The 24493-nt window shown below is 42.9% G+C and overlaps 2 protein-coding genes across 19 annotated transcripts in view; one reads left to right on the top strand and one right to left on the bottom strand.

The window, feature by feature from the left end:
• elp4 (elongator acetyltransferase complex subunit 4) overlaps window positions 1-18642 on the top strand; it is a 51323-nt gene extending 32681 nt beyond the window's left edge. For both annotated transcript variants that reach the window (XM_085763221.1, XM_085763232.1), the window contains one exon: window positions 17804-18642. In XM_085763221.1, coding sequence (XP_085619347.1) covers window positions 17804-17932 — 129 coding nt within the window. In that variant the 3' untranslated portion in view covers window positions 17933-18642. The remainder of the gene's footprint in view (window positions 1-17803) is intronic.
• A 2938-nt stretch (window positions 18643-21580) lies between these two features.
• pax6b (paired box 6b) overlaps window positions 21581-24493 on the bottom strand; it is a 35063-nt gene continuing 32150 nt past the window's right edge. For all 17 annotated transcript variants that reach the window (XM_085763160.1, XM_085763187.1, XM_085763071.1 and 14 more), the window contains 2 exons: window positions 24105-24246; window positions 21581-23360 (listed from right to left, as the gene is read on the bottom strand). In XM_085763160.1, the coding sequence (XP_085619286.1) occupies window positions 23275-23360; window positions 24105-24246 (228 nt within the window). In that variant the 3' untranslated portion in view covers window positions 21581-23274. The remainder of the gene's footprint in view (window positions 23361-24104; window positions 24247-24493) is intronic.

Raw genomic sequence — 24493 nt, 5'->3', positions numbered from 1 at the left:
AGTTCACAGCGGTGTTGTGGGAATCAGCCTGAGATTAGAATATGCAAGATAAGTGCCAAAAGAGGTGTGTATGTCTTCATCAAACACGCTGCAGGCTAAAGTGCAATCCAAGCCACGTTCCACGTGTTGCCCCACGTGATGTTTGGGGATGCATTGGCCTCCCAACCCCGGACATGCACATGATATGAGCCTTCTTTCTTTTCTCAATCTACATAAGTGCATTACCCCCTTTGGCCTTAATGGCAGCCTACATATCACAGACTATGCACTGGCCTGGTGTAATCTGACTTGTCTTAATTACAGACACTATCCAGTAATAGGCTGCTTCCGTAGATATCAGCCATTAGAGCAGTGTCTCTGACGGGAGAGGCCTGATTGGCTACGAGGTAGGTGATAAAGAAGCCATGCCTCATTTACCTCCAATTTTTTGTTCACACATCCCTGTATTAAAGTCAAGCGTGAAGATGGCAAAGGCCTGTGTTAAACTGATTTATGTGCTCTCCTGTGTGGTGGTGGCTAATCTTCTCCTCCTGATTGCATTGTCAGCAATTGGCACTGCTCTACAAGTAAATGATTTCACTGGGAGGAAGTTGTTTCAGCAAAGTTAGAAGTTTTCATTAAACAGTCTCATTTCTGAACTCATTAAAATTAATATTAGTGTGGCATTCTTCCTTCTCTGTACTGAGTTTATAAAAGGAGTCTACTCGGGCCTTGGGCTTGTCTGTGTGGTTTCGCTTCCAAAACCTCAAACCAACTGCTCTTGTCTGCTAATTGAGCGAACCCACAACAAGCGTCCACAAAAAGTCTTTACAAACTTGAACAAGATGTAGCTCTTTGAGCAGACTTTTACTGTTTCCTCTCCACTATCTATATACTTGTACAACTTTCCTTCCTCCCCACAAGTATATACACACACACTCTCTCTCTCTGTGACTCACTGCGTAGTTTCCTGGAGCGAGGGCTTAGATGTTATGATTTACATTGATATAAATGATGACCAGTAGGATATTGATGATAGAGCCACAATCCTGCAATCTCAACCATTCGCTTTGCCTTTGTTAGCGCCAGAGCAGCATGTGATCTCATGACATGATATGTTTGAGTAATTCCACAGACGGCTTCACCATCCATTTCAAATGCCATAAAAACAAAGTCAAACCATTAAAGATAATATACCCATTATTAGTATGGAAATTAGAAACAGAATGCCATAGAGTACTGAAAGCTTGTCACTTGAGTGACAGTTAAAGAAACTCCTGGTTCAGTGCACTGTATTTAAGATATGTTTGATGTTTTTCAAACTCCATATTTGGCACATTATCCTCGGGTGGCAGCTCACACCTTGTTGGTATTTAAGACAGATTTTGACGAATATTACTGGATCGTGGCGGCGGTTGCATTTAAGGGTGCAGCTCCCTCATAACAGGGAGGTGTTGTCTGCTGACAGATCACTGTCTGGATGAGAGAGCACAGCAGCATCCCACCTCATTACCGTAGCAACACACTAACCGAGGGACCGACACACTGCTCGCTGTGATTAAGATGTAAATTTCCTCTAATTGGAATGTAAATTCATACATTTATATGAAGACGTCAGCTGTCAGATTGCAATATTGTGTCCTTTTTTCTCCCTCTCCCCTGTTCCCCAGGCAGGGACTAGGTGGCTGTAATCTGTATCATACTCCCGCAGCCCATCCTGGGATTTGCCGTTTGTTTAATGGCGGGCCCATTGTCCCGCTTCCAGGCCCGTCATTGTAATGCTTCCCATTCATGTTTCTATGTTTTGTTGCGGTCTGATTTGCTCTTGCTACCTGTGTTTGTTCCTCCATGCATGGCTGAGCCGTCAGGGCTTTGGGGATGGGGAGGGACTTTGAGACGGGGCTGGGGTCATTGGGTGGCCGTATTTTGTGTGTGCATCGATTACTTCTGCTGAATGTTCCTCAATGCAAATAAGTCTGCCACTTTGAGAGGAAGCACATGTATCTGAAGTAATTAATTTTACCCTTGAATGCCAGCTGTGGTGTTGGTTTGATATGTTCCAAATTGAGCTTTCTCACCAAAAAGGTGTTAATTTAGGGATTTGGCAGATGAAGTGAGTGTGTTTGCCAATGTATACTGGGATGCATTGTTTTTGTCCTGCTAATTCTGAGATTCTGCCTTAATGGTGGATTGTGATCGTGAGATTACATTGTGAAATGACACATTAAGACCCAGTCACCTTTAAACTGACACCACATAAAAAATTTTTCCACTCAAATGTTACAATGAGTCTTGTTACAGCCCTCGTACCGAAGTCCGCACAATCGTCTTGCCTAATAAATCCTGACTCATTCAGAAGGGATCCCTTGGTGCCTCTATAACTTGTGTTAATGATCCGAAAAATATATATCTCAAAAATCTAACTGAGTCTTGTAAGTACTGTTATACAAGAACCTTTTAAAGTTACCTTTTCCCATGTGCATATTTTCCATGTAACTGTTTTAAGCGATCCCTCCTACTCATCGGGAGACAAAACACTAAGACGATTGTATTTGTATAGTTAAGTGCTTACATGTAAGGTGCTCTATTTTCATGAACGCTGACAGTTCAAACACTTAAGACTTCAGATACGATACTAATCCTGTTTTCACTCAACAAGCTTTACTAACACCTGTCTGAACAGGTCATGTTCCTGATCATCCTGCACATGCGCAAAGGAACAATAACAAAATGTGACACCTGGCATGTTCATACTGAAGTAAACTAAACATCATTTACATCAGGAAGTGGAAGAGGGGACATATTGTGTTCCACTTGTCGCCATTAGCGTCACTTATTTTATCAACATCAGACTTCCAGCGGATAATCTCGACTAGGGATGTAAAGAATTGTACATGACATCATTTGCATTGCGAAATAATTTACCTGGATTGTTTCCTTGCACGGATTTGATTGGTGGCTGATGCACCATTGTGCTGAAGTAAAAAAAAACTGGAGGTTCAACTTTTTTGCTAAATAGCCATGCTTTTTGCTAATACTGTTAAAAGTGTCCTATATAAAAAGCATGTACGTACTCAGTATTGTAAGTTACAAGTTCCTTTGACACTGCCTGTTGAGGACAGAAGTCTTGTACCTTTGTTCCGGCCTGCCATTCTGTACAGGAGGCATGAAGGTGGAAAGGTGGGGTACTTGTGTTTGACCTTTTCGCCCACCAGAGGAAGTGGCGACAGAGCCAAGTTGACACCTGTAAGAGGGAAAGCCGGCATTTTGGGCCAGGGTGTGACGTTATAATGATGTGCCAAGTGTGCGATCCGCCACCAGGGGATATAGAAAAGTGACAGAAGAAGAAGTTAGCGGCAACCTAACCAACACATTGTATATGATGATGCACAATGTCACACACTGGGGTCTTTGTTTGGTTGAGTGTAAACAGGGAAAGGCAGCATATTGAAGTCGTTTCATTACCAATACAGCTGGATTTCTTCATTAAGAAGTCACAGGCTGAACAATGCAACTAAGAGATACAGTACATTTTGTACATGTGCAGTATTTAAAAATATTAAATGATATTGACCTGAAGCCTCATTGACCTGAAAGCTAAAAGAACAATCCTCAGAAAGTGAAAGAATGTTTAAAACCACATGTCACCCGAGGTTGTCAATGTCAGTTGATTGTGAGTAAATTAAATCATTCCTGTTTGTCATGTAAAAAAAGACAGAACATCCTGACATGTCAGATCCTGCTAGCTGGATGTGTTGTGATGACTTACCCTAAACAAAAGCAGAATGATTTCCGTTTGTTTGTATATTAGTCAGATTGTACAAATCAGCAGGCGTCTCTGGGTGTGAACTAGAAGTCCCTACATATCTCCTGTACATTCCTCTCAGGCACAGCTAGTGTGTGAAATCTCGCAGGTCACGCAAACCTTTCGATGAGTGAGGTTCAGCTGTTGGAGTTCGTTGCTGGCATTGTTTGCAGTTCCTCCATTCTTCACACGCTTTCTGAGAAAACATTGGGGCTGATGTATTAAAGAGTGTGTGTGTGTGTGTCCCTGTGTGTGCGTGTGTGTGCCTACAACTTTAATCAAATAAAAGAAGAAATGCCAACCTTAAAGACAGTGTGATGTGTTGACAATTGTGTGTGTGTGTGTGTGTGTGTGTGTGTGTGTGTGTGTGTGTGTGTGTGAGAGAGAAAGGGAATGGTGCTGCAGGGTTTGACAACAGCATGTGTAGGTGTTGTAGGGTGCAGGTAATTAGAAAAAACTTGAAACTCCCAGGAGGAACCTCCAGGCAACTTCAAGCGGAGGAAGAAGAAGGGAGAAAGGGTGAGGGGGGCTCTTCTATATTTAGGTCCAGCTGCAGGTCATACTAGCTGGAAAGACACAATGGTTGGTAAAATGCCAGTAGGTCTTCACAGGCCTTTTTTTTTCATTGTTGTTGTTGTCATCTTGTGTGTGACAGAGCCCAGGTTTCCCATGCAGTCTGATTGAGGGTTGAGCTATACACCAAGAATCCTGACAATGCTGCCACAGCATGTTGACACTACTCCACCCACCTGTGGCACCAGACACACGCAGCGTTCCCTCCCTCAATTATCCTTCCGTCAGGAAGGAATCCTAATAAACCTGCTCCTTTCACTTCCATTCCATCCATCACCTTCTGTTTATTACACCGAATCAACGGCGTGGAAGGCTGACACGTTCCCAGCCGTTGTTTCTGCTAACCAGGAATCTGCCTCTGGTCAGGTGAACCGACCGGCTCTGGTCATGTGGCTTATTTTCAAGTTCGGGATGTGCTCGTGCATCCTGGTAGAGCAGCCTATCAGCGATCACATCCTGATTGCACCTCCTCCTTTCGTATTACCCTCAGTGACCTACAGTTCCACCCATCACCTGACTGTTCAGGTGTCAGATGAGGAAATGAATCATCATTTTCCCCTTGAGGTGATTGAGAGGTGTTGATTGACATCCAAAAAATTATACATGGTGTTTTTTTTAATATTTTAAAGCCTTTTTAAAACATTATTAATGATGATATTTTTTTTTATAGAGTCTGTCACTTCATGCTTTTTAGCCCTTTGGCTTTCTTACCACACAGTACCATACAAATGCCCACCACAGCCACAGCACAGGCGTACAAGAGAAGGGGTAGGCAGGAACTGGGGCAGAGAGAGAGAGACAGACAGACAGAGCAAGAGAGAGAGAGAGAGAGACACAATTTTGTCCCCCAGGTATGACAGAGTCACTCATGCAGAAAGATCCCACATGGAGGGAGGTGGGAAAGTGGGCAGAGTGAGGAGGGGAGGGCCATGAAGAAACTCTTGGCTTCCTCTCTCGTCTGTACCCCCCCCCCCACACCCTGAAAACACATCTGTCTTCTTTCCTCTGCCACACACCTTCGCCGCATCCTTTTGCTCACCTTCTCACTCGAGACGTTTTTTTCACTTTTAGCAGCTTAAATTGTTTTCTCGTATTTTGCGCGGCTTCCGAGTGTTTTTTTTTTTTCTCGTCACATTTCGTGCCACCTGTCATTATTTTGTCAAACTTTTCGCGGGATGGAGCTCTTTGGCTGCTGGTTCGTTCTCTTTGTAGGCGGCATACTTTGGCCTTCACACACACACACACACTGCTGTTACCGTTACCCCAAGCGGTCCGTCTTACATGCAAATATGTGTCTGCTCTTCAGTGATCACCATTATAGTCCGTGGCAGAGCTATCTCATGGCTGCATGCATTAAAACAATTAAACTTTGCCCCTCCCCCGTCACAACAATCATTTGCGGATGTGTTGGGTGAAATTTAGCAAGAAATTATCATTTTCTGAATCACTTCACTCTGCTTGCTTGGTGTTTGTTTCATTCTTTCTCTTTCTCCGTTTCGTCTTTGAGCCCATAAAAGACTTGGAGCCCCCTGCATGTTCTTCTTTTTTTGCTTCTTTTCTCTGTACTTTTTTTTCATCATTATCCAACAGCACTTTTCTGTGCCTGCAAATGCTTTCTGAACGGCGTCCTTTCTTCCCTTTCAGGCTGGATGTCATTGTTGCTGCCTGTGGGCTGGGTGTATTTATTTAGGGGTAATTGGTGTGTGGATGAGTGAGGTAATGAGGTGCATCCACACTTGGCTGCTCCCCTCCCTGAGAGCCGGAGACAGACGTAGCCTAGCTGGGCTCCGGCTTGAGCTGTACCACCACTGCTGTCTCCTGCACACAGGCCAGAATGGCTCTTTCATACCCAGGTGGACAAACACAATCACTGGAGCTGATACCTCAATGAGCCGTCTGCAGTTTGAAGTGGTGTTTGTGTGTGTGTACGCGTGCGTGAGTACGTATCCTTGTGTGTGTTCATGTGCATGTATTTGTGGGTGGAGAGAGGGGAAAAACAGCGCTTGGTTGTTTGCCTGTCTCTGTCTTGAGTCCTTGTTTGTCTTGCGGCTTGTGTTTGTATAAGTGATTTTCCCTGTGTGTTTGTAAGTGCATGTATATCAGGCTGAGTGGGTGTTCAATGGAGCTCAAGGAGGACCTTTGGCTCTCGTAGCCCCCTGCCAACCTCAAACTGCCCCTGATGTCCTGCAGAGTTACCTAATGATTTCACTTACACCTCCCTTATCTGTCTGGCCCGTGTGGCAGCAACCGTCTGACGCTTCAGCCTTTACATGCCATTTGCTGCCTCATATCGTGTGAAATTCAATTGCACAGCTCCAACTGTAGCCAGAGTAGGGGGATCTCCCTTGCTCCCTCTCTCTCCTCTCTCTCTCTCTCTCTCTCTCTCTCTCTCTCCCTCCCTCCCTCCATCTCTCTCTCACACACTCTCTGCTCCTCAATGCGTCATCTCCCTCTATTTTGTAAATACAAACATAAACAGTTCCACCATCACATTTTTTTTTTTTTAAACATATTATCTGAGGGTAAACCTTGCGTTTTAGTGTTTTAGCACTCTAAAGTTAACACTTGATTTCTCTGCAGCGTGTCGGTGCCAGACTTTGAATGAGCTGTTGAAGTTTTAAACAGGAACGCTGGGATGTTTGAGGCTGCCCACAGGTGTTCGTTCGGCAAATAATATTATGCATAGATTGTTTTGTTGTTATCAGGGTAATTGGTGTAGACCTGCCAGCCTTTGATAGACACACAATTACTGTATGTGATGCGTAAGTGGACTCATTTTAGGGCAGGATTTGGAGTTGCTAATGGTGCATTATTCAGCTTTTGGTCTGTCCCCAAAAGTGCCGGGCCAAATCAAACACACCGCTCCAGGGTAATTGAGGCCCACTCCGCACCCCCTGCAGTGAGCAAGGCAGAACTGTAATCCCCTGACAACTCTGACTTGGCCCCAATCTGGCAGGCCGCCCATTTCCCAGCAAAACGCCTAACTCGGCATCGGGGGAGAATGAAGAAGCTGATAGTCACATTTGGACCGCTTTCCAATTTTGTTATTCCTTTCAACTCAACAGCAGTCTGTATCAACCTTTGTACTTAGCCTTACTTTTTTATTTAAACTCTACGTCACAGAACATGATTACGGACTAATTATACATGTCAAAATAATATTCTTACTCATCAGTCTCCTCAGGCTTTTGTGATATTTTTCTGATGATAGGTTTTTGAGAAATAAATTTAACCACACCAACCACAGAACTGCTTTTACTTTTCTTTTAAAAACTATGTTGCGCCCTGCAAGTTTCGTGGAACTCGTCCGCAAAATGAAGGAGGTCATCACATTTTCCCCAAATTTTACTGTTGAAGTTGGATTTAAATTGATGTACTTTGTTTATTTTTTCAACTGTAGTTTTGTTGCAAGAATAGGAAAAGAACATTATGATTATTGGAACCAACCAAACTGTTCCCTCAGCATGCTATTGCTGCAGAGACTGTATCTACTACACAATATATTGACCAGAGCTCCGGATCTTTGGAGCTCTATGTAATTGTATTTATGGTATTTGGGGTGTAGAGCTATAGCTAGATACAGCTAGAATAAATGTGTTCTTACTTCAGCAGCAGTAGGCTCCAAAATCAGATTTTTTTCATTATCTATCACAAATGCAAGGTCTCATTTAAAATATCACAGTTGTTGCTCCTTCATAAGAGGCACAACTCCAACCTTTACACAATCCTTTAACAGTGTCTGAACTTGTTTGGTGTTTTCTGGTTTAACTTAATCTTGATCCAGCTTCTTGTTCTGTGTCAGGACTGTCTCTTGTTTTCCAAACAGAACTGCTATGATGTTATAATCACATAGGTACATAGTGTGCTTTCAAATGATGTCCCACATTTAATGTGATCAGTAGAACCAAATAAATGTGATTAGTGATGCTAAACATAGAGCAGTCCTTGGTATGAAAAGTCCATTGTTTTCTTTGATTGATGGTCTGTTGCAGATAATAATTTTACAAATGAGCTATGAATGTTATTCATCGTAACGACACAAAATATTCATTGAGAAAAATAACAGTTTTTATTTTGATTGTTTTGAAATGCAGACATCCTCTGCAGTGCCTCCTCCTAAAGGGGTCATTTGCAGAGAGGGTATCACATGCATTTAGCACTGTCTCTCTGATTTTAAGCGTTAGCATGCATTCTCCCCGGGCCCTGGCTCACTGTTTTAATGGCTTTAGTAATGCTTCACAATTAACACTCAGCCACCGCTCTAGGTTAGGTAATGGCTGGTGTGTTTCAGGCTAAATTAGAAAACGCAAAACAAGAATTTCCCATCACCCACGGTGCTTCGAGGACCTAGAGGTTGTTGGGGAAATGGAAGGTGGTGAATTTTTTGACAGGGCAGCAGAGGTGATGTCTCATTCCCTCTGACATCTTGAACACCCTAAAGGTGGCTTTGCCAACAGTCTACCCAGGAAGCACCTCACCTAGCTGTGGCTAAATTTACACAACCACCTGCCCACAGGGAGTGTACTGGAGAGGTGGAGGTGGAGGCGGGGTGCAGGTGGAGGGCAAATAGACAGCAGTGAGGGTAGGGGACTGAGGTGTGTTTGTGGGTCAGTGAGTGCAATGCATAATATGTTTAAATATACATAAATTTCTATTTGAATATAAGATTGAAATCTAGGATTTTTTTTTTTTTTAGTTTCGCATTTTCAACATTTTACATGTTGTTCATGTCTTATTCATGACATATTTTGCCTCTCTTGTCTCCTTATTGTCCCGTCTGCAGGTTTGCTCTGTAGTACTGTAAGTTTGAGATGGAGAGTGGGTCAGGTTTGGGTTTTGCAGAGTGCCGCTAGGAGTTCAGTGGATTAGTGAAACGAAGCATTTCAGCCCCCAGCAATCCCAGTACAAGTCCCCTGAGAGCGCTTCAGCTTTTCTCTCATACCATTCCACTGTGTAACTGTGAAAGAGGTGACCCTCATTTCAGACTGTCACAAATGACTGTGGTATAGTGGGTCGATGAGTGGACAGGAAGGAATTCCTGAATATTGCCATGTCAAAGCCTGATATAGTCTGCTGCACTAATCACTCACCCCATAAGAACGTGTCTTACCACAATTTTGTTTTTGTTCTGGTCTTAAGTGAATGTTTCTTAGAAAATGTTTGAAAGCAAAAAGTGATGGTTTGTCTGTCTGCAGTCTCACTAACACTTACTTCTCAGCTCTTTGCTCCCCATGTGTAATTTCAGCACCAGAATTTCCTGCGTGTCTCATCTTACTTTTTCGATGTCACACATTCTTGGGTTTGTTTATTACTCAAAATATGGAGACAGCTGTTGAGATTACAGACCATCTTGAGGATGACATTGAATCAGTTGCTTCCATAGATATATTTTATATCGCTGCATAAATTGCAAGCTATTTAACAATTCTATGAATGACCAAAGACTCCAGCCTTGCCCTTAAAAACTGTATGTTGCTGCTTTTAGTAGATTTACTCAAAGGCTGCATATATTGAAGCTCTCAAGACAGACAGTCAAATTGAATGGTAACAATTCTAGATGCTCCCCAGTGGCAGAGTTCAGGCTGTTTGCCTGTGGGCTGATGTGGAGTGAATGGCCTTAGAGGCTCTAGGCTGGTCTATGTGTGGCCCGGCTGGTCCAAGTCAGCAGTAATGACTGGCTTTGGCCAGCATGCCTGTTAATGTGAATGGGGTTACTCTGGGCAACACCTTTTCAGCTGGGTCCTATGAAGTCCCCAGTATGGTGGTCTTTGTCCACACAAGGGCTGTCCTCTCAGCAAAAAGGGCTCCTTTTTTGTGAGGACTATCAACTGGTGATGGATTATACCCACCCCCCTTTATTCATCCGGGCAGACTAACAGACACGGATGCATGCAAACATACACACACTCTTGCACATATGTACAACCACAAAGACATCAAAAGTTCTGCAAACTCAATCTTACTCAGTTGTGTCAGAAATGGTTAAAATCGTAGGTAAGTGGACCTTTCTCAGGTGTTAACAGTTAACATCACATGCTTTCATGCTCTTAATGTATTGCCCCCTTCACACCCCATAGTCATATGGGTGAATAGTCTTCACTCCCTTTCTTCATTTACAGTTTTACCACCAGTCAACGTTTCTCTGTTGATATCCATGTATCTACTTCCTGTATGTATCTACTTAATCACAGGTAGGTTTTTGCAGGATCATAGTTGTCTGTATCATCCATCCAGTTACTCTGGCAGACTTTAAGCAAACCTGAAGCAGTGGAGGAAAACCTGCAATGCCTGGCGATCTATGGTCCATCTCTTTTACTGAGGAGGATGGCGTATGCGTCTTTATTGGGCTGCTTTTTGTGTCACCAGAGCAGAGACAGCTGTGTCATACATGTCCTCTGGCTTGCAATGCAGTAATATTATGTGCCGGACAAGTGGAAGTAAGCAGGTGGTGGTAGGATAGGAGGTAGGGTGTGTGCCAACATGTGGTAAGAGTTTGAACATTATCATGTATGACACTGAAAATATTTTGAATGGAAGATAATATGCTGTCATCTTCTGTCATAATCTTCCTGCCTGTGATGTGCCTCATTCGGTGCTGGTCTTTAGCGAGCACAACAACAGACTATTCCTCTGTGAGAGTAAATGCCCCCACCCCTCTCAAGGGGTCAGCCACTTACCCAGGCTGACACAGTAACCCCCAGACGACCTTTCGCTTTGCCAAATGTTATGCCTGTAAACTGCGTGAACTCCATCACGGCACAAACGATGAGGGAGAAACAGGGCTTTCTGTCGGAGGGAAGGATGGGTTAGAAAAACCCTAGTTGTTCTCGACGGCTTTGTGTGCTCATGTTGTAAATACCTCTGTGTGACACATGCATAGGCAAGTGGCAGTGTGTATCCGTCCGTCTTTTTGTACATGGCTGTGTGCACTTGTAGACTGAGTGCAACACAGGAAAAAAACATGAATAATACATGACAAAATATCCTTGGTAATTCTCTGGGCTTTTTATTTTTTGGTCAGCCGGGGGCGGGGGGGGGATCTTAAAGGAATAGTGCAAAATTTTGGAAAATGGGCTTATCGATTCTTTCACTTCTCATTACCACAAGGTCACCAGGAATTCATTGGAGACATTTGAGAAACATTGAAGACTTCAGGAAGTTGTAGCCAAAAAACAACACCTGATAAAACCCACAGTTTATGGTTTTCACTTTCTTGTACAGATTAGACAAAATAGATATAATATCTCATAGGCTTAATCATTGCTAGCAGATTGATTCTTGTTACCTCACAGAGCCAGGTAAAGTATTTCATCCTTGTTTCCAGTCTTCATGGTGCGCTAAGTTAGATGGCCACTTGCCCCAGCTTTCTATAGAAAGGAGAGATGTGAGCAGTGTCCAGTTTTGCATGTAACTCAAAGCTGCTTGTCTGTAGTATGGTTCCTTAAAAATGTAAACACAAAATATGACCTAACAATTTTATTATAAAGAAGATAACTTCTACCTATGGACAAGCTAAAGCTTTAACCTCTAGCTGTCGTTCAGCTCTGTGCTGTTTTTTAAAGATTCAAAAATGAACGTTTGTAAATTCAAGTGTGATTATCAGAACAGGCGCATCTGTACCGCTGGAAAACCTGCTCTTACCACAAGTGTCAGTGTTTTTTCTAACCTGAGGACGTTTATATCAGAGTCATGGTTTGAGGGGTAAAATGTGTGTTTGAAGGGTGGAGGGCACAAGAGGTCCCCCAGATATGCTGTCATAACCCATGCAGCCGCACTTTTTGCTATGGGCCTATCGGTAGTGAAGGCAGCACTTAGACATGTTTGTACTCTACGCCCTCTATCCCTCTCCCCTTTTCCCCAGGCACCATGTCACTCCGGGGGCAAACCAGCACTCCCTGGCTGTGCCCAAGTCCATAACACCAACTAACCCCCCTCTCTTACTACCCAGCACCACTGGGGTCAATGTGCCCGCGCCCCCTCACTCTACAACGCCCACGGTCCATACCAACACTGCCCTCCAAAGAGAAACAAAACCGAACTGAAAAGAGACAAAATGGCCCCACGCTGCTTCCCCTGTCAAAGCTCTTGACAGGCCCAAGCAGAGGCCCCCAGAGGAGGGTTGAGTTGAAGATGATGACGACGGAGATAACAAGTCAAGTTGTTGTGTTACAGCACAGTTACACTTTGGCCCTGTTTGTCCATTTGGTTATTCAGAAGCATTGCGGAGCTAACTGATTCCCATGCATGTCATGTTTAGTAACATGACATACTATCAAATGCTGTTTTACATCGGTCTGTGGAGCGTGAAGGGTAAGTGAGGAGCTGGTGATTCAAGAGAACAGGAATAAACATTCCATTAGGTATTAAAAAAAAACTTGAAATAATGTCAGCTAATCAATTTCCTGTTCGGACATGCTCACTTTTAATGAAATTCAGTCAGTTATTAGTCCCTTCCCATTCTTCCAGTGTTTGGGAATATAATTACTCTCAAAATGCTTACTCATCTCTCTGCCTGCCTGCTGCCTACTCTGTCAGATGCATTAGCCGTGAAGCAGAAGAGATGAGGAGCCTGTGTCTGTATCTGTCTATCTGTCAGTCTGCCTGGCTGTGTGCACGGCTGCCTCTCAGATTATCCTGGATCAGGCAGCAGGTGACATGACGAGCAGGTGACCATCACCCAATTACCAGGGAGAAACTCGAGATCAGCCCAGTGTAGTTGGCATTTTGTTTATGTCTACTACTGGGTCCGTTTAATGCCACGCTTTTACTTTAAAAGCATTTTTGTTTGATACTATTTACAGACACCACACACATCCGCGTAGAGCTGTAAAATGCACCCATGCATTCTTACGTGAAAGTTTAGATTCTACAATCACCATTATAAGAAACCAAAAGTGAGGAATGTCCAGGCAGAAAATATATATATTGGCATTTGTTTTACACAACAACAACAAAATAAATCACGATGAGGAGACAGCTGTTTAGATACCATTTTTTTTAAACTTTAAAAATGACAAACGCTGGATGGAAACTTCCCCAGTCAACAGGTTATTCTAAGGGCACGGCCAGGGATCGTGTTGCACTCTTTGTTACCACAAAAGAAGAGGAAGGTAGAGCTTCTTCTGGCCTTTGTTAGGTGCAGGTGGGCTAGAATTACAAAAGTGATGGGATTTATGCTGGGTTGTTTCTGCTTTTTTTTTTTTTTTCAGGCAAGGTAGCGGAAGTATTCTCTGAAATTACCAGAGTAAATGTGATGATAGTTTGCTTCTCCAATAGAAAAGCACATCACCTCATTATGGGGGTTTTGGTGTGCTGAAGTTAACACTAGTTCCTATAGGTTCAGCAAATGATTTCCCACACAATGCGGTGTAACTTTAGAGCTGTGTGGGATTACGACACTGGGAGGTGATTTAGCTTGGTTTAGTGACTGGATAGACCGACGAGTCTGGGAAATTTCTACCAATTTCGTTCTGCTACCATTTTGACCCTTGGCTGGTTGTAGAAATGGGACTGGAAATGGAGGACATTGACCTGTTGTCATGGACAGACGTCCACATTAGTTTACAGTGGCTGCACTGCAGCTGTGCCGCTCAGGGAAATGGAATTGCAAAAGGTAGCACCTCTAATGTGACCACTGTCCATGAACACTGGACGTGTGCTGTATGAATCCATTCAAACTATATGTTTCAAAATTATATTATTGAGATGTTCTGCATCAATACAATAACAGGAATTTCACATTCATGCCTGACAGCATATAGCCGGATTGCTTAGTCGTCATTTCTTCTGCGATTGTAATGACTTCAGCTTAGTTATACAATGCTGAGTTTTCTCTCATTTCACTGACTTAATAGAGATTATTATATGCTGGACAAATTACAATGATTGTGTTAAGTAGGTGTTTATGGTAAATATCGTGTCACTTCCATGAGCATATTCCTACATCGGCTAATCTGATTGGAACAGCCAGACCGGTCGTCATGTGTTCCAACAAGGTGTTGGGTTTCCCATAGTTCTAAGCTGTACAGTGACACGGGCCATTTGAAAGTGTGGCTAAAACTCTATGGAAGAAATGACTCGTTAAATTAGCACCTAATACTCCAGTCATTAGCAAGCCGTTACCCCCAGTGGAATGCCTTTGATGGCACTGCTTTGTGTGAGTGGGTCCCTTGTAAGCTCCAGTTGGGAAAATTTGTCCATCTGGATCTTGGATTATAACACACTTGCATAACATTGCAATACACACAATCAAAGCATAATAAAAACATTTTTTTTAAATGTTAAAACTGTGATTTGGTGTCTTTTCTGACCCATGAAATATTGGTATACAGTATGTGGAGCTGGGTAATGTCCAGTTGTAAAGAACATGAAACACTGTAGTCCTTAAGAACCAAGTCTTTGGGGTGTTTAGAAAGCTGAAGGGAATTGTCCATTGTGGAGTGATATTAGTAACCCTCTTAGGCAAAGCTAGTCTGTGGGCCGGCCCTGAGGGCTCATTTCAAGTGCTTAGCACTCGTTTGGAGCTTTGTCACCCCTCACCCTGTTGCCAGCATGGCCCCAGCCCCTCTGGCTGTGGAGCGGAGCTGAACCACAGACCTTTACCCCTGCCCACCACCGGGGAGGGAACACTGACATCACAAGTCTAACACACACATACACACACTTGCCCACACATACTCGCACTAACACTGTGGCACACATCCATTTTCACAATGTCCCCCCTCCACCACTGCACCCACCACAGCCAATGGTCTACTTTCCCGCCGTCTACTCCCATCCACCACACACCCCCCTTCTCTTATTTTTTCCCTCTTTCTCCACCCTCGTGAAGGTTGCCAGGCAGCAGAGAAAGACTTCACACACACATACACCCCACTATGCCTCTGAGGGTTTTCCGGATGTCCTTGTTTACATCATGGAGTGTGCAGGTCGTAGGGAAGTAGACTCAGAGCCTCCCTGACGATGTCTGTCTAAGTCCTCCACTGACCTCCATTCATCCTGTGTCAATGCAAATGTTCACAGCAGCTCCTCCGTTGGCCTATCACTGCTAAAAACAAGTGCACCGTGCTTAACTCATATTGCAGTGTACACGAGGTTAAACAGAAATCTAAATCTCTCTCATGGATTGGCCTCATCTAGTTCTCACGCATTGACATTGTTGTGTTGTTGTAGAGTGGGGCTGAATTAAAGCTAACTTCTTATAGCTGTGATCACCAATAGCCTGTTATCAGCTCTAACAGTTGCTGTCGCTGATGTGCGGTGTGGTTACTGACTGTTACTAGGCTGTCTTTTCCCTCTGTGCCAAAACCGATCGATTGGTTTTGTCTGCTCCTCCCTCCAACTTTGATGTTACCATTGATTGTTCTCATCTGCCCCTGAACTCAAAGGTTAGAGGAGCTGAGCTGCACTTCTGGATTGCTTTGACCTTCGCTCTGCACATGCTCAGTGGGTTCACAGAGCCCAGAGCCAAGCAAGGCACGGTGTAGCCAGGGCCGTGGGTGCGTGACAGCCAGACAACGGTGTGATGTCTTTTTTTTTTTCTTTTTCTTTTTTTTTACTCACCCACTGAGGATGATGTATATGTGATTGATTTTTCTCCTACCCCTCTCTCTACCGTGTTTCCGCTGCAGTGCACTAAGCAGGACTGAGTCCAGGCTTGATCAATGCATTGTTTTTCTTTTTCAATCACACTTGAGTGAGCTGAAGACACGAAAGGTTACACAGGTGAGGTTTGGCAGGGTTGGAAGCAGAGCAGAGCTTCTGGAAGCCCCCTCAAGGCCAATATAAGAGTTTGCATGGGTGTTGGTGTGTTTCTGCAAGAGAGAGTCAAAGACGGAGTTACATACAAAGAGAATGCAAATAACTTTATGTTTGTTTTATTTTAACAAACTCTTAGTAGTTAGTATAAACTCACTTGTCTTGTCTTGGGAGTGGGAATCTTTAGTCCTTGCCTGTGTAAGTCCTGTGTAACCTTACCTTTACCATCTTGCATTAAATTATAGGTCCCTGGCTGTGTCTCAGCGCTCACCTGCCCCGGATAATCTGCAGGGGCTGCATGAAGACTACTCCTCTTGTTTCCTCTACTTGCCTGACAAACAATCAGCTGACACACACACAAAGGCAACATGCTCAACACAAAAGAGAGACCACTTGAGCACGATGTGGCTCCGACCTGTTAGCCACAGTAGCGGGAGCACACGGCTTCAAATCAGGCCAGGGAAAATTAGCGATGTTAAAAAAAAAAACAAAAAAAAAAAAAACATTTTGCTGCTCAGACTCGGGTGTTTCAAATCCCCTGAAAACAGCATTAAGCAAAGGAAGGAAGCAGTCAGCCCTAGAGGGGTAAAGAGTGTCGCGTAGTCCTGAATGATCTCTTAGTAATGACGCCGTTAAACCCAATACCCAAACACCTAGTCATTAAGAAAAAGATAAGTATCTGTGGGAGTAGAGGGGCTCTCCCAAAGCTGGATGTCTGGAGGGGGTGAGGATGTGAGGCGGGTAGGGCCGTGGTTGGGTGGGGTGGAGTGGGAGCACAGGCTTTGACCAGTGGGTTTCAGATGTCATGGCAGATTCTTTCAAGGGCAAATTACAGGGTTTAACTCCTCTTGTACCCAGGATGCCTGTATTCTGATTTAACTTCCTCGATAGACACTCGAGCAACATGCCACTCAACACCATTGTCGGGCGCACACTTGACTCTGGAGACACTTCACCTCCTCTCACGCTCTCAGCACCTCTTCAAGACTTTGTTTTCGTGGAGTGCCACTGGCGGCCTTTTTCTTGCGGCTTCAGGAGAGAGCGGAGCTGAGTTGTAGCCCCCCTCTTAAGCTTTGTAGTAGTTAGCGTGTTGGTGTTAGGGGGCTTTACATGAGTGGCCCTTTGTGCTTTGAGTTGGCACAGGGCAGCTCCACAGATAAGCTTTACCGCGAAACAGCTAAAAGACTTGATTCTGTTGACTCTGGTATTAGCCGAACATAATCATCTGCGTTGCATACACAGTGAAGCAATCAACATCCACATTCACGCTCTGCATGCACGTTTGTGTCCGAACACACACTTTATCTTACCTTAACTCATAAAATGCATGCTGTTGTGTCCCATACACAACTGTTTGCACCCCTACCACTCTCTCTCTCTCTGTCACACACACACACACACACACACACATATTCCCTGTGAGCTGTAACAGACCTAAAGCTCTCTGAAGCATTTAGCAGCACGCTAGCAGGTTTACTCCACGCTGCCAGTGCTGAGGGGAGTGGTGAAGCATCTAATGCAATTTCAACCCAACATGGCTCTCTGTGAATAAACATCACTGAAGTGTAGCATCTACTGTATGTTGATCCACTGTAGTGCTTTCTTTTTTCTCCATACAGGCTGATCTAATACTCCCCCTCCCTCCCCCTCTCTCTTTCTCTCTCTCTCTTTCTCTCTCTCTCTCTGTAGAGACTGCATTTGCCCCCAGATTTATCGGAGACGGTGAGTCGTGTGAGCAGGGGGGAGCTGGCAGGAGGGGCCGCGGCGGCTTCAGGCTGTGGCTCCGGCTCTTCCGGCAACAAACACCTGGACTTCTAGAGCTCTCCCACTCAGTCGCCACGGGCAACCAACACCTGGACCGCTGCAGCGCGTTGTCCTCTTAACCACGGCGACCAGGTTGTTCCCTCACCCACATAATGTCAACCGCGATAACCCTGCCAGCCATTACCACCTGCCAACTGTCCGAGCCGGGGGTGAAGATCTAAACATCCACAGTCTCATAACGGACACATTTCATCCTTCGTTTGAAGTTCTTTTTTATATAAACCTCCAGTACACTCTATATGCTCCTTCTTACTTTGCACATTTTTAAACTACCGACAAGAAGTTCATTTTAACTTGGAAATAAAAAAAAGTGAGCACTATGGTATTTCAAAATGTTACATGGAGGTAGACACTTGGCAGGTCACATGTATGTAACCCAATTAAAATCCAAGAAGGAGGGATTGTTAAAGCCTTGCTACATTATTTTGATGTCTTTCTCTGGCTCTGGGGGGTTTGTTTACATGTAAAGTGTAATCTGGATTTTTTTTTTGTTTTTGTCATTACAGACTCTCAGTCTTGGCAGACGTTAAATTATTTACGAGCTTTCCCCCAAGCTCAGCACTTACTTTATGAAACAAGTGGCCTCTCCTGCTTAGCTCCACCTTGAACAATAGTCTCAACGTCTTTTTTTTTTTCTAGAATAATGTAATGAAGTATGATTGTGTTGAGTTAAATAAAAGAAAATAGATACACAGTGCGCAACATGTGTTCTTTACTCAGATTTTACTTGACTGCATCTCAACACCTTCTATAAAGGGAAAGTTCACTCCCCGCGAGTGTGCGTACACACGTGTTATGAATGACTGATCTGTGGTCTGCCTCACCGGTTTCAGGTTCGAATAGGGATGCCTCCGTCCGACCCCGAGTCTGTGCCGGTGAGTGACGTCTACCTCCAGTAAGCTGGAATGTGGGCAGAGGGTAGGAGCGCTGGATTTGGGTGCAGGCTTCACACCTCATCAGGCATGTTTGCTGGATGAGCTGCTTTGCCATGACAAGCCCAAAAGAACAAATTAGGTCAAATGGTGACATGGAGAAACACAGAAAAAAAAAAACAACATGAAAAATTTAATGTTTCATTTTTGTTTTCCTCAGTCTAGCTGCTGATGCCAGTTTGAATATTTTTGCCTGTAAAAAGTGGCAGTGTTGGTAAGCGTCTGCAACACGTGTTGGGAGATGGTGGTGTTATCTGACAGTTTCATGCATGAATGGAGTGATCTTATATTGGGTGTATGAGAAAGAGAGATGACATACACAGGTCACTTACACAGGTGAGCGAAAGCTTGTGTTGTCAAGATAAAAACTGTTCTCCGAGTTGTTGTTGTCGAAGAGCTGACGTATTTAGGGTACAATTTTAAGGTAGATTAAAATGGAACACATTCACTTTGGCATTTGTTTATGTTGCCGTACGACTTGTGCTTGTATGTTACGCTCTGCGTCACATAGCGCTGATTCACTTTTTGTTCAGTCGGTACAGAAAGTGAATTATTTTTGAAGTTTTATAATGTTTCACATTTGATTTGATTTGATATAATATATATATATATATTCACATATTTACATTTATAACTTAGTGATGTCTCAACATTCACATTTCAAACAAAGCTCACCATACATGTGGCTGTGCTGATTTTCAAAATTAAAACAACATATTAAATATGACTTCTTACTGGTCAGAAAACATTGATTGGATGTGGTTTGACAAAGCTGATTGGCCACTTACTCATATTATTAGTAGTATAGTAGGAATTAATAAGTAATCCAGTAATATGAATACAGTAATGTTTCTGGAGAAAGTGTTTTTTATTTTTTCTGCCCTCATAGGATTTTTTTTCTAAAAAAATGATCACATGTGGCTCTTCAGATGCCTTATTAGCCCTCATCTCACCCACAGTTAAGATGTTCCTTAGAACATCTCCTGAAAACTCATATGCAGTTGTTGTCTTTATATTTCTTGTTTTCCCAACCTAGCCAAAGCTCAGTAACTGTTTATGGCAATGTATATTTTGGGTTTAATGTGTTTGAATATGGCAGAAGAATATGGTGGTAGCACATTGAATTCTTTGCTGTTAAAAACTTGCTCTGAAACCTGTGAGACTAACACATAAGATGAACATCCACTGCTGTTGGCACATTTTACAGGCACCATTTACCTTAAAGTCTCACTTGGCCTGAAGCAAAACTGAGAGCAATTGGACAGAGTGGAGAGAATATGATTTTATAATTGTGTGTTTTGACAGTTGCTGCTTATGTCGTATATTGATTCTTCACCAAAGCCGTAGTTGTTTTCCTACAGTAGCTTTAGCTGAGGTCTTACAGGCTCTATTATTAAATGGCTGTCACATCACAGCGCTATTGACATAACAGTGTAAGGTAATATTTTCCCCCCTATGCAATTTTGATTTAATAAATCAGGCTGATCCTCAAACATGTTGTGTTACTGTCAAATGCAGTTTACAAAATATATTAATACTAGTATTTATTTACAAAAAGTTAGTTTGTGTTAAAGCACACATGCATAATACACCTAGACTTTTTACACTAAATAGGAGAGTATCAGCTTCTCTTTGCTGCTGTGGGAATTCAGATTCAGATTCCCAGGTCAGAATTAGTTTCCCATTGAACAACTGATCAAAGTGAACAAAGTTCTCAGGAACTTTTTCTTTTTTTTTCATATTGCCAAACTTTGTTCTGAGCCAGAATTACATTTAAACCTTTTTATCCCAAAGCTGTGTATTATTTAGACTTCCACTAATTGCACTCTTTCTTGCATTTTGAATTTCTCTTTCATTTTCTCTCTGTAATTATTAATGCTCCTGCTCCGTCTCGGCACGTTTGTCTAGCTCTTTCTCTCTTCTCCTCCCACTGCTCTCAGAATAGAATTCTTCTGTCTGTGTGATAAACTGGATTAAATGAATAGAGAAATTGCTTTAGCACCATTAAAAAAAAAAAATCTGATTAACCTCAGATCCTCAAAGTTCTGATTGGACTATTAAATATTGAGTGAGATGTTGTAAATTCAATTTATCAATTTAGCAAGATATTTGGTGCCGTTACATGCTGTGTGAATGTTACCTGACCTCACTCTCTACTGGACATCCTTTCCTTTTAGATAGCTCTCCCACTCACTCTGTCTTACACACCCCTTCAAATCCACACACACACACACACACATACACACATAACCCCCCTGCTGAGGCAGCAAGTGAAGCAAAATAACTCACTCTGCCACACAATCGCTCCTCTGCCTCGCTCTAGGCACTGGCTGCTTTATTCCATGACTTTTTTCCCCTCCTCTGCTCCCTCCTCGTCCTCATTGGTTCTGTATTTTTTCATACCATTGTAACTCTGCTAAAACAAGAGCCAGGGATGGTGAATTGCTTGACCTTTCTCGTTGTGCTGTGTGGTCTGAGTCGACTTGGTTCAGCCCCATACATCAAGAGAGGTTTGTTATTCTGGACACCAGAAGTGGAAGTGTTGTGTAAATACATATATATATATATTACAACCCTTTTTACTGGAATTTGTTAGTATTAGATTTACAGTAAAAGAAGATCAAATTTGCAGCAATGAAAGTTAAGCAGTGCTCCCACTTGCTGAGTAAAGACTTGACCGGACACAGCATTGAACAGGCAAAAAGGCTTTCTTTAAGACACAATTTTACTGTACAAAATGTTTTATAGTTTTCACAAAATACATTTAGAAAGCTCCATTTTAAATAAAATTAAATTGAAATATTTAAGAGACAGCGTGTAGACGTTTTATCTCAGAAGCATTGCTCAGACGTAAACCCAGTATGTGTCCATGTTCTACGTACACACTGAAATAAAAATGCAAAAACTCAAAAGAGCATGACAGATGATGCTAGAAAAACCCTCCCATGGTCTTCAATCATAAATAAGGACTGCGGGGTTCGACTGCAGTCTCACGAACTCGAAGCCAATGTAATCGAACAGAACGTGTTTACAAAATTTTGCAACACAAGACTAATATCTTTAAAAAAAACATTGTGTACTAGATGAGATACAAAGGCTTTGGTCTGTTTTACAATCAACAATGATTAAATCTGATATGTACTTGTAAACAACTGCCAAACACTTAAGTTTAAAACTCTGTCAAGCAATGTTTAATCATAATTATAGGAATTAAATATTTCTAGTTGCACAATTTTTTTTGACCATAGGACACTATAATACAACTATACCTAAGAGACAAATTGTACCTGACCCTAAAGTAATGTATTTTATGATGCATGGAACATTTATAGAATATTCTCGGGGATATAAATGAAATCAACTTTTATTGGAGAAATCTTTCTGGAAGATTTCTAGGGAAGACAAGTACTTTACATTTTGACATAAACAAACTGGATTATATCGAAGACGCAGTCTACCATTTACAGACTACAGGTTTTCTTTTACACCTGTTTTCCACATTTAATGTTCTTCGTGGTAATCTAGAGTCAATCCAACCACCGAAGCGAGAGGTCCAAGTTGCGTTGCATGCCGCACCGTCTTTGCGCACTTTGAGCTGCTGATAGTGATCCGTGCCTAATAAGCCAGCAAACGCGGGCCCATGTCAGAGGATGTCAAGACCACAGCCTCAGTGGATGGATCAAGTTTGAGTTTTCTCTGCTAAATATCCATTCGTAAGAAATAAGACCAATAAATATTTTTTTCTTTTTTTGACACAGTAAGAGTCTTCCCTCCAGCTTTTTCGTCTTTAATGATATGCAATAGCGTCCAGAGACCATGCAAAGGCTGGTAGAAAGTCTCGATATAAGCAGATTAAAAGATAGTCATGGCAGAATCTCTCAGGTTCTCCTCTCAAACAAACGCAAGACCAACATGGTTTTCTAGCAGTCCATCTATCAGTACTTGATCTTGGTTTTTCATATTAACATACAAATGGCCATTTACTAACACACCAGAGAAAAAAGGAAACAATGACTGAAGTTGGAAATAGAAAAAAAAACAGATAAGTTTTTGTTCCATAAAAATTTAACACCGGGCACTTTACAGAGGTCCATTTTTTTCTGTCTTTCCATTGTTGTTCTCTCTTCCAAGTCCTCATTTGAAATGTGCCTAGAGCTACAGAACAGCACACAGTCCCACTGGAAAAACAAAGCCCAGACGTCCCAAGGCTCTCCCAGAGTCTCTCTCTTCCTTTTCGTTCCTCCTCTCCCCCTCTCCTCTCCTCTCCTCCTCCTTCTCTCCTCTCCTCCGCCTCTTCTCAACCCTCTCTCGCCTTCTCTACTCTCCTGTGCCGTGTAAGTGTGAGGAGCACTGCCGGAGGGCGATGGTGGAGTGGGTGGTTACAGGGTGAAGTAGCTCTTCTCTCTACTGTAGTCTTGACCAGTACTGAGACATGTCAGGCTCGCTCCCTGGGACTTGGACAGGGACAGACACTCCAGGAGAGATGAGTCCTGCAGAGACAGACAGAGAGACACGTCAGCTCAAAGAATAAATAAATTAGAAAAAAAGAAATAATAAATAAATGAAGCCCCACATGTCGGCATGCTATGTTAGGATGAGTGGATGCACCATGCACAGTTAGTGTGTGTTAGCCATAGCGCTAGGTAGCCTTACAGCACAAAGCAATGTGGTTTAAAAGCCTGCAAATAAGGTGGACGAGCAATGAGTCACAAAGCTCTGCACATGGTCGCTCAGTAAAATGCTTGCAAGCTCAATAAATTGTGGCTTTGGCAATGGCATTTAAACAGAGAGAGTACAACAGCAAATGAATCAAATTAATTAGCAATTTAGCACAGAGGAAATGTGGTTATGCATGATTAACTCTTCATGACTATAACCAGTATATATGGCTCTCGGTAACAGCATCCTAATGGGGTGGAACTAAACTATGGGCTGAAGTAGTGGGATTGACATGATGGCACAGAGCAGCGATGGAAATGAGCTCCTTTCATGCAGCTTGCAGAGGGAAGATGATATGAAATGTAGAGATATTGACCCGCAGATGTTTAAACCATGAAGTTTCTCGAATAAGAGAGGAAGAAGGTAGAGCTGCCGCGGCGGATCATGAATCAAAGATGGCTATGTAGTACCCCCTTATTACAGGAAAGGTGGCAGATAGAGTGCACGCTTTGATCTCTCTCTTTTATTAATATTAATTCCCAAGCATGTTGGTAAACAATGAATTTTCTGCCTACCTGTTGAGGTGGTACCAGAAGTGGTCATTGATTGGCTGTTCATATGTGCCTGCATATGAGGGGGCGTGTATGTGTCGTAGCTCCGCCCGTTCACAGGCGGACTGGTAGGCAGCATGCAGGAATAAGAGGAGGTCTGGCTGGGCTATAGATGGGGGGAGAGAACGTAACATTAGCTTAGCCAACCATAATGTTCAGCTCAGTAGCCTGTTGACACTCTAAGCTTATCATAGGCACATCTGTCTAGATTGAATTTTATCCATTTTATTTTTAATTCTTTTGTAATTCTATTATTTCATTCAAAATAAGATTTAAAGGAACGTGCTTGGCCAGGACACATTATTTAAATCACTTATTATATAATATACACATCTGTAAACATGTGTTGACTT

This window comes from Trachurus japonicus, chromosome 3 (assembly GCF_045865225.1).
Source record: "Trachurus japonicus isolate A0001 chromosome 3, Traja_1.0".
Classification (NCBI taxonomy): Eukaryota; Metazoa; Chordata; class Actinopteri; order Carangiformes; family Carangidae; genus Trachurus; species Trachurus japonicus.
Note: the sequence above shows the minus strand (reverse complement) of the source record. Positions and strands in the feature narration are given on the sequence as shown.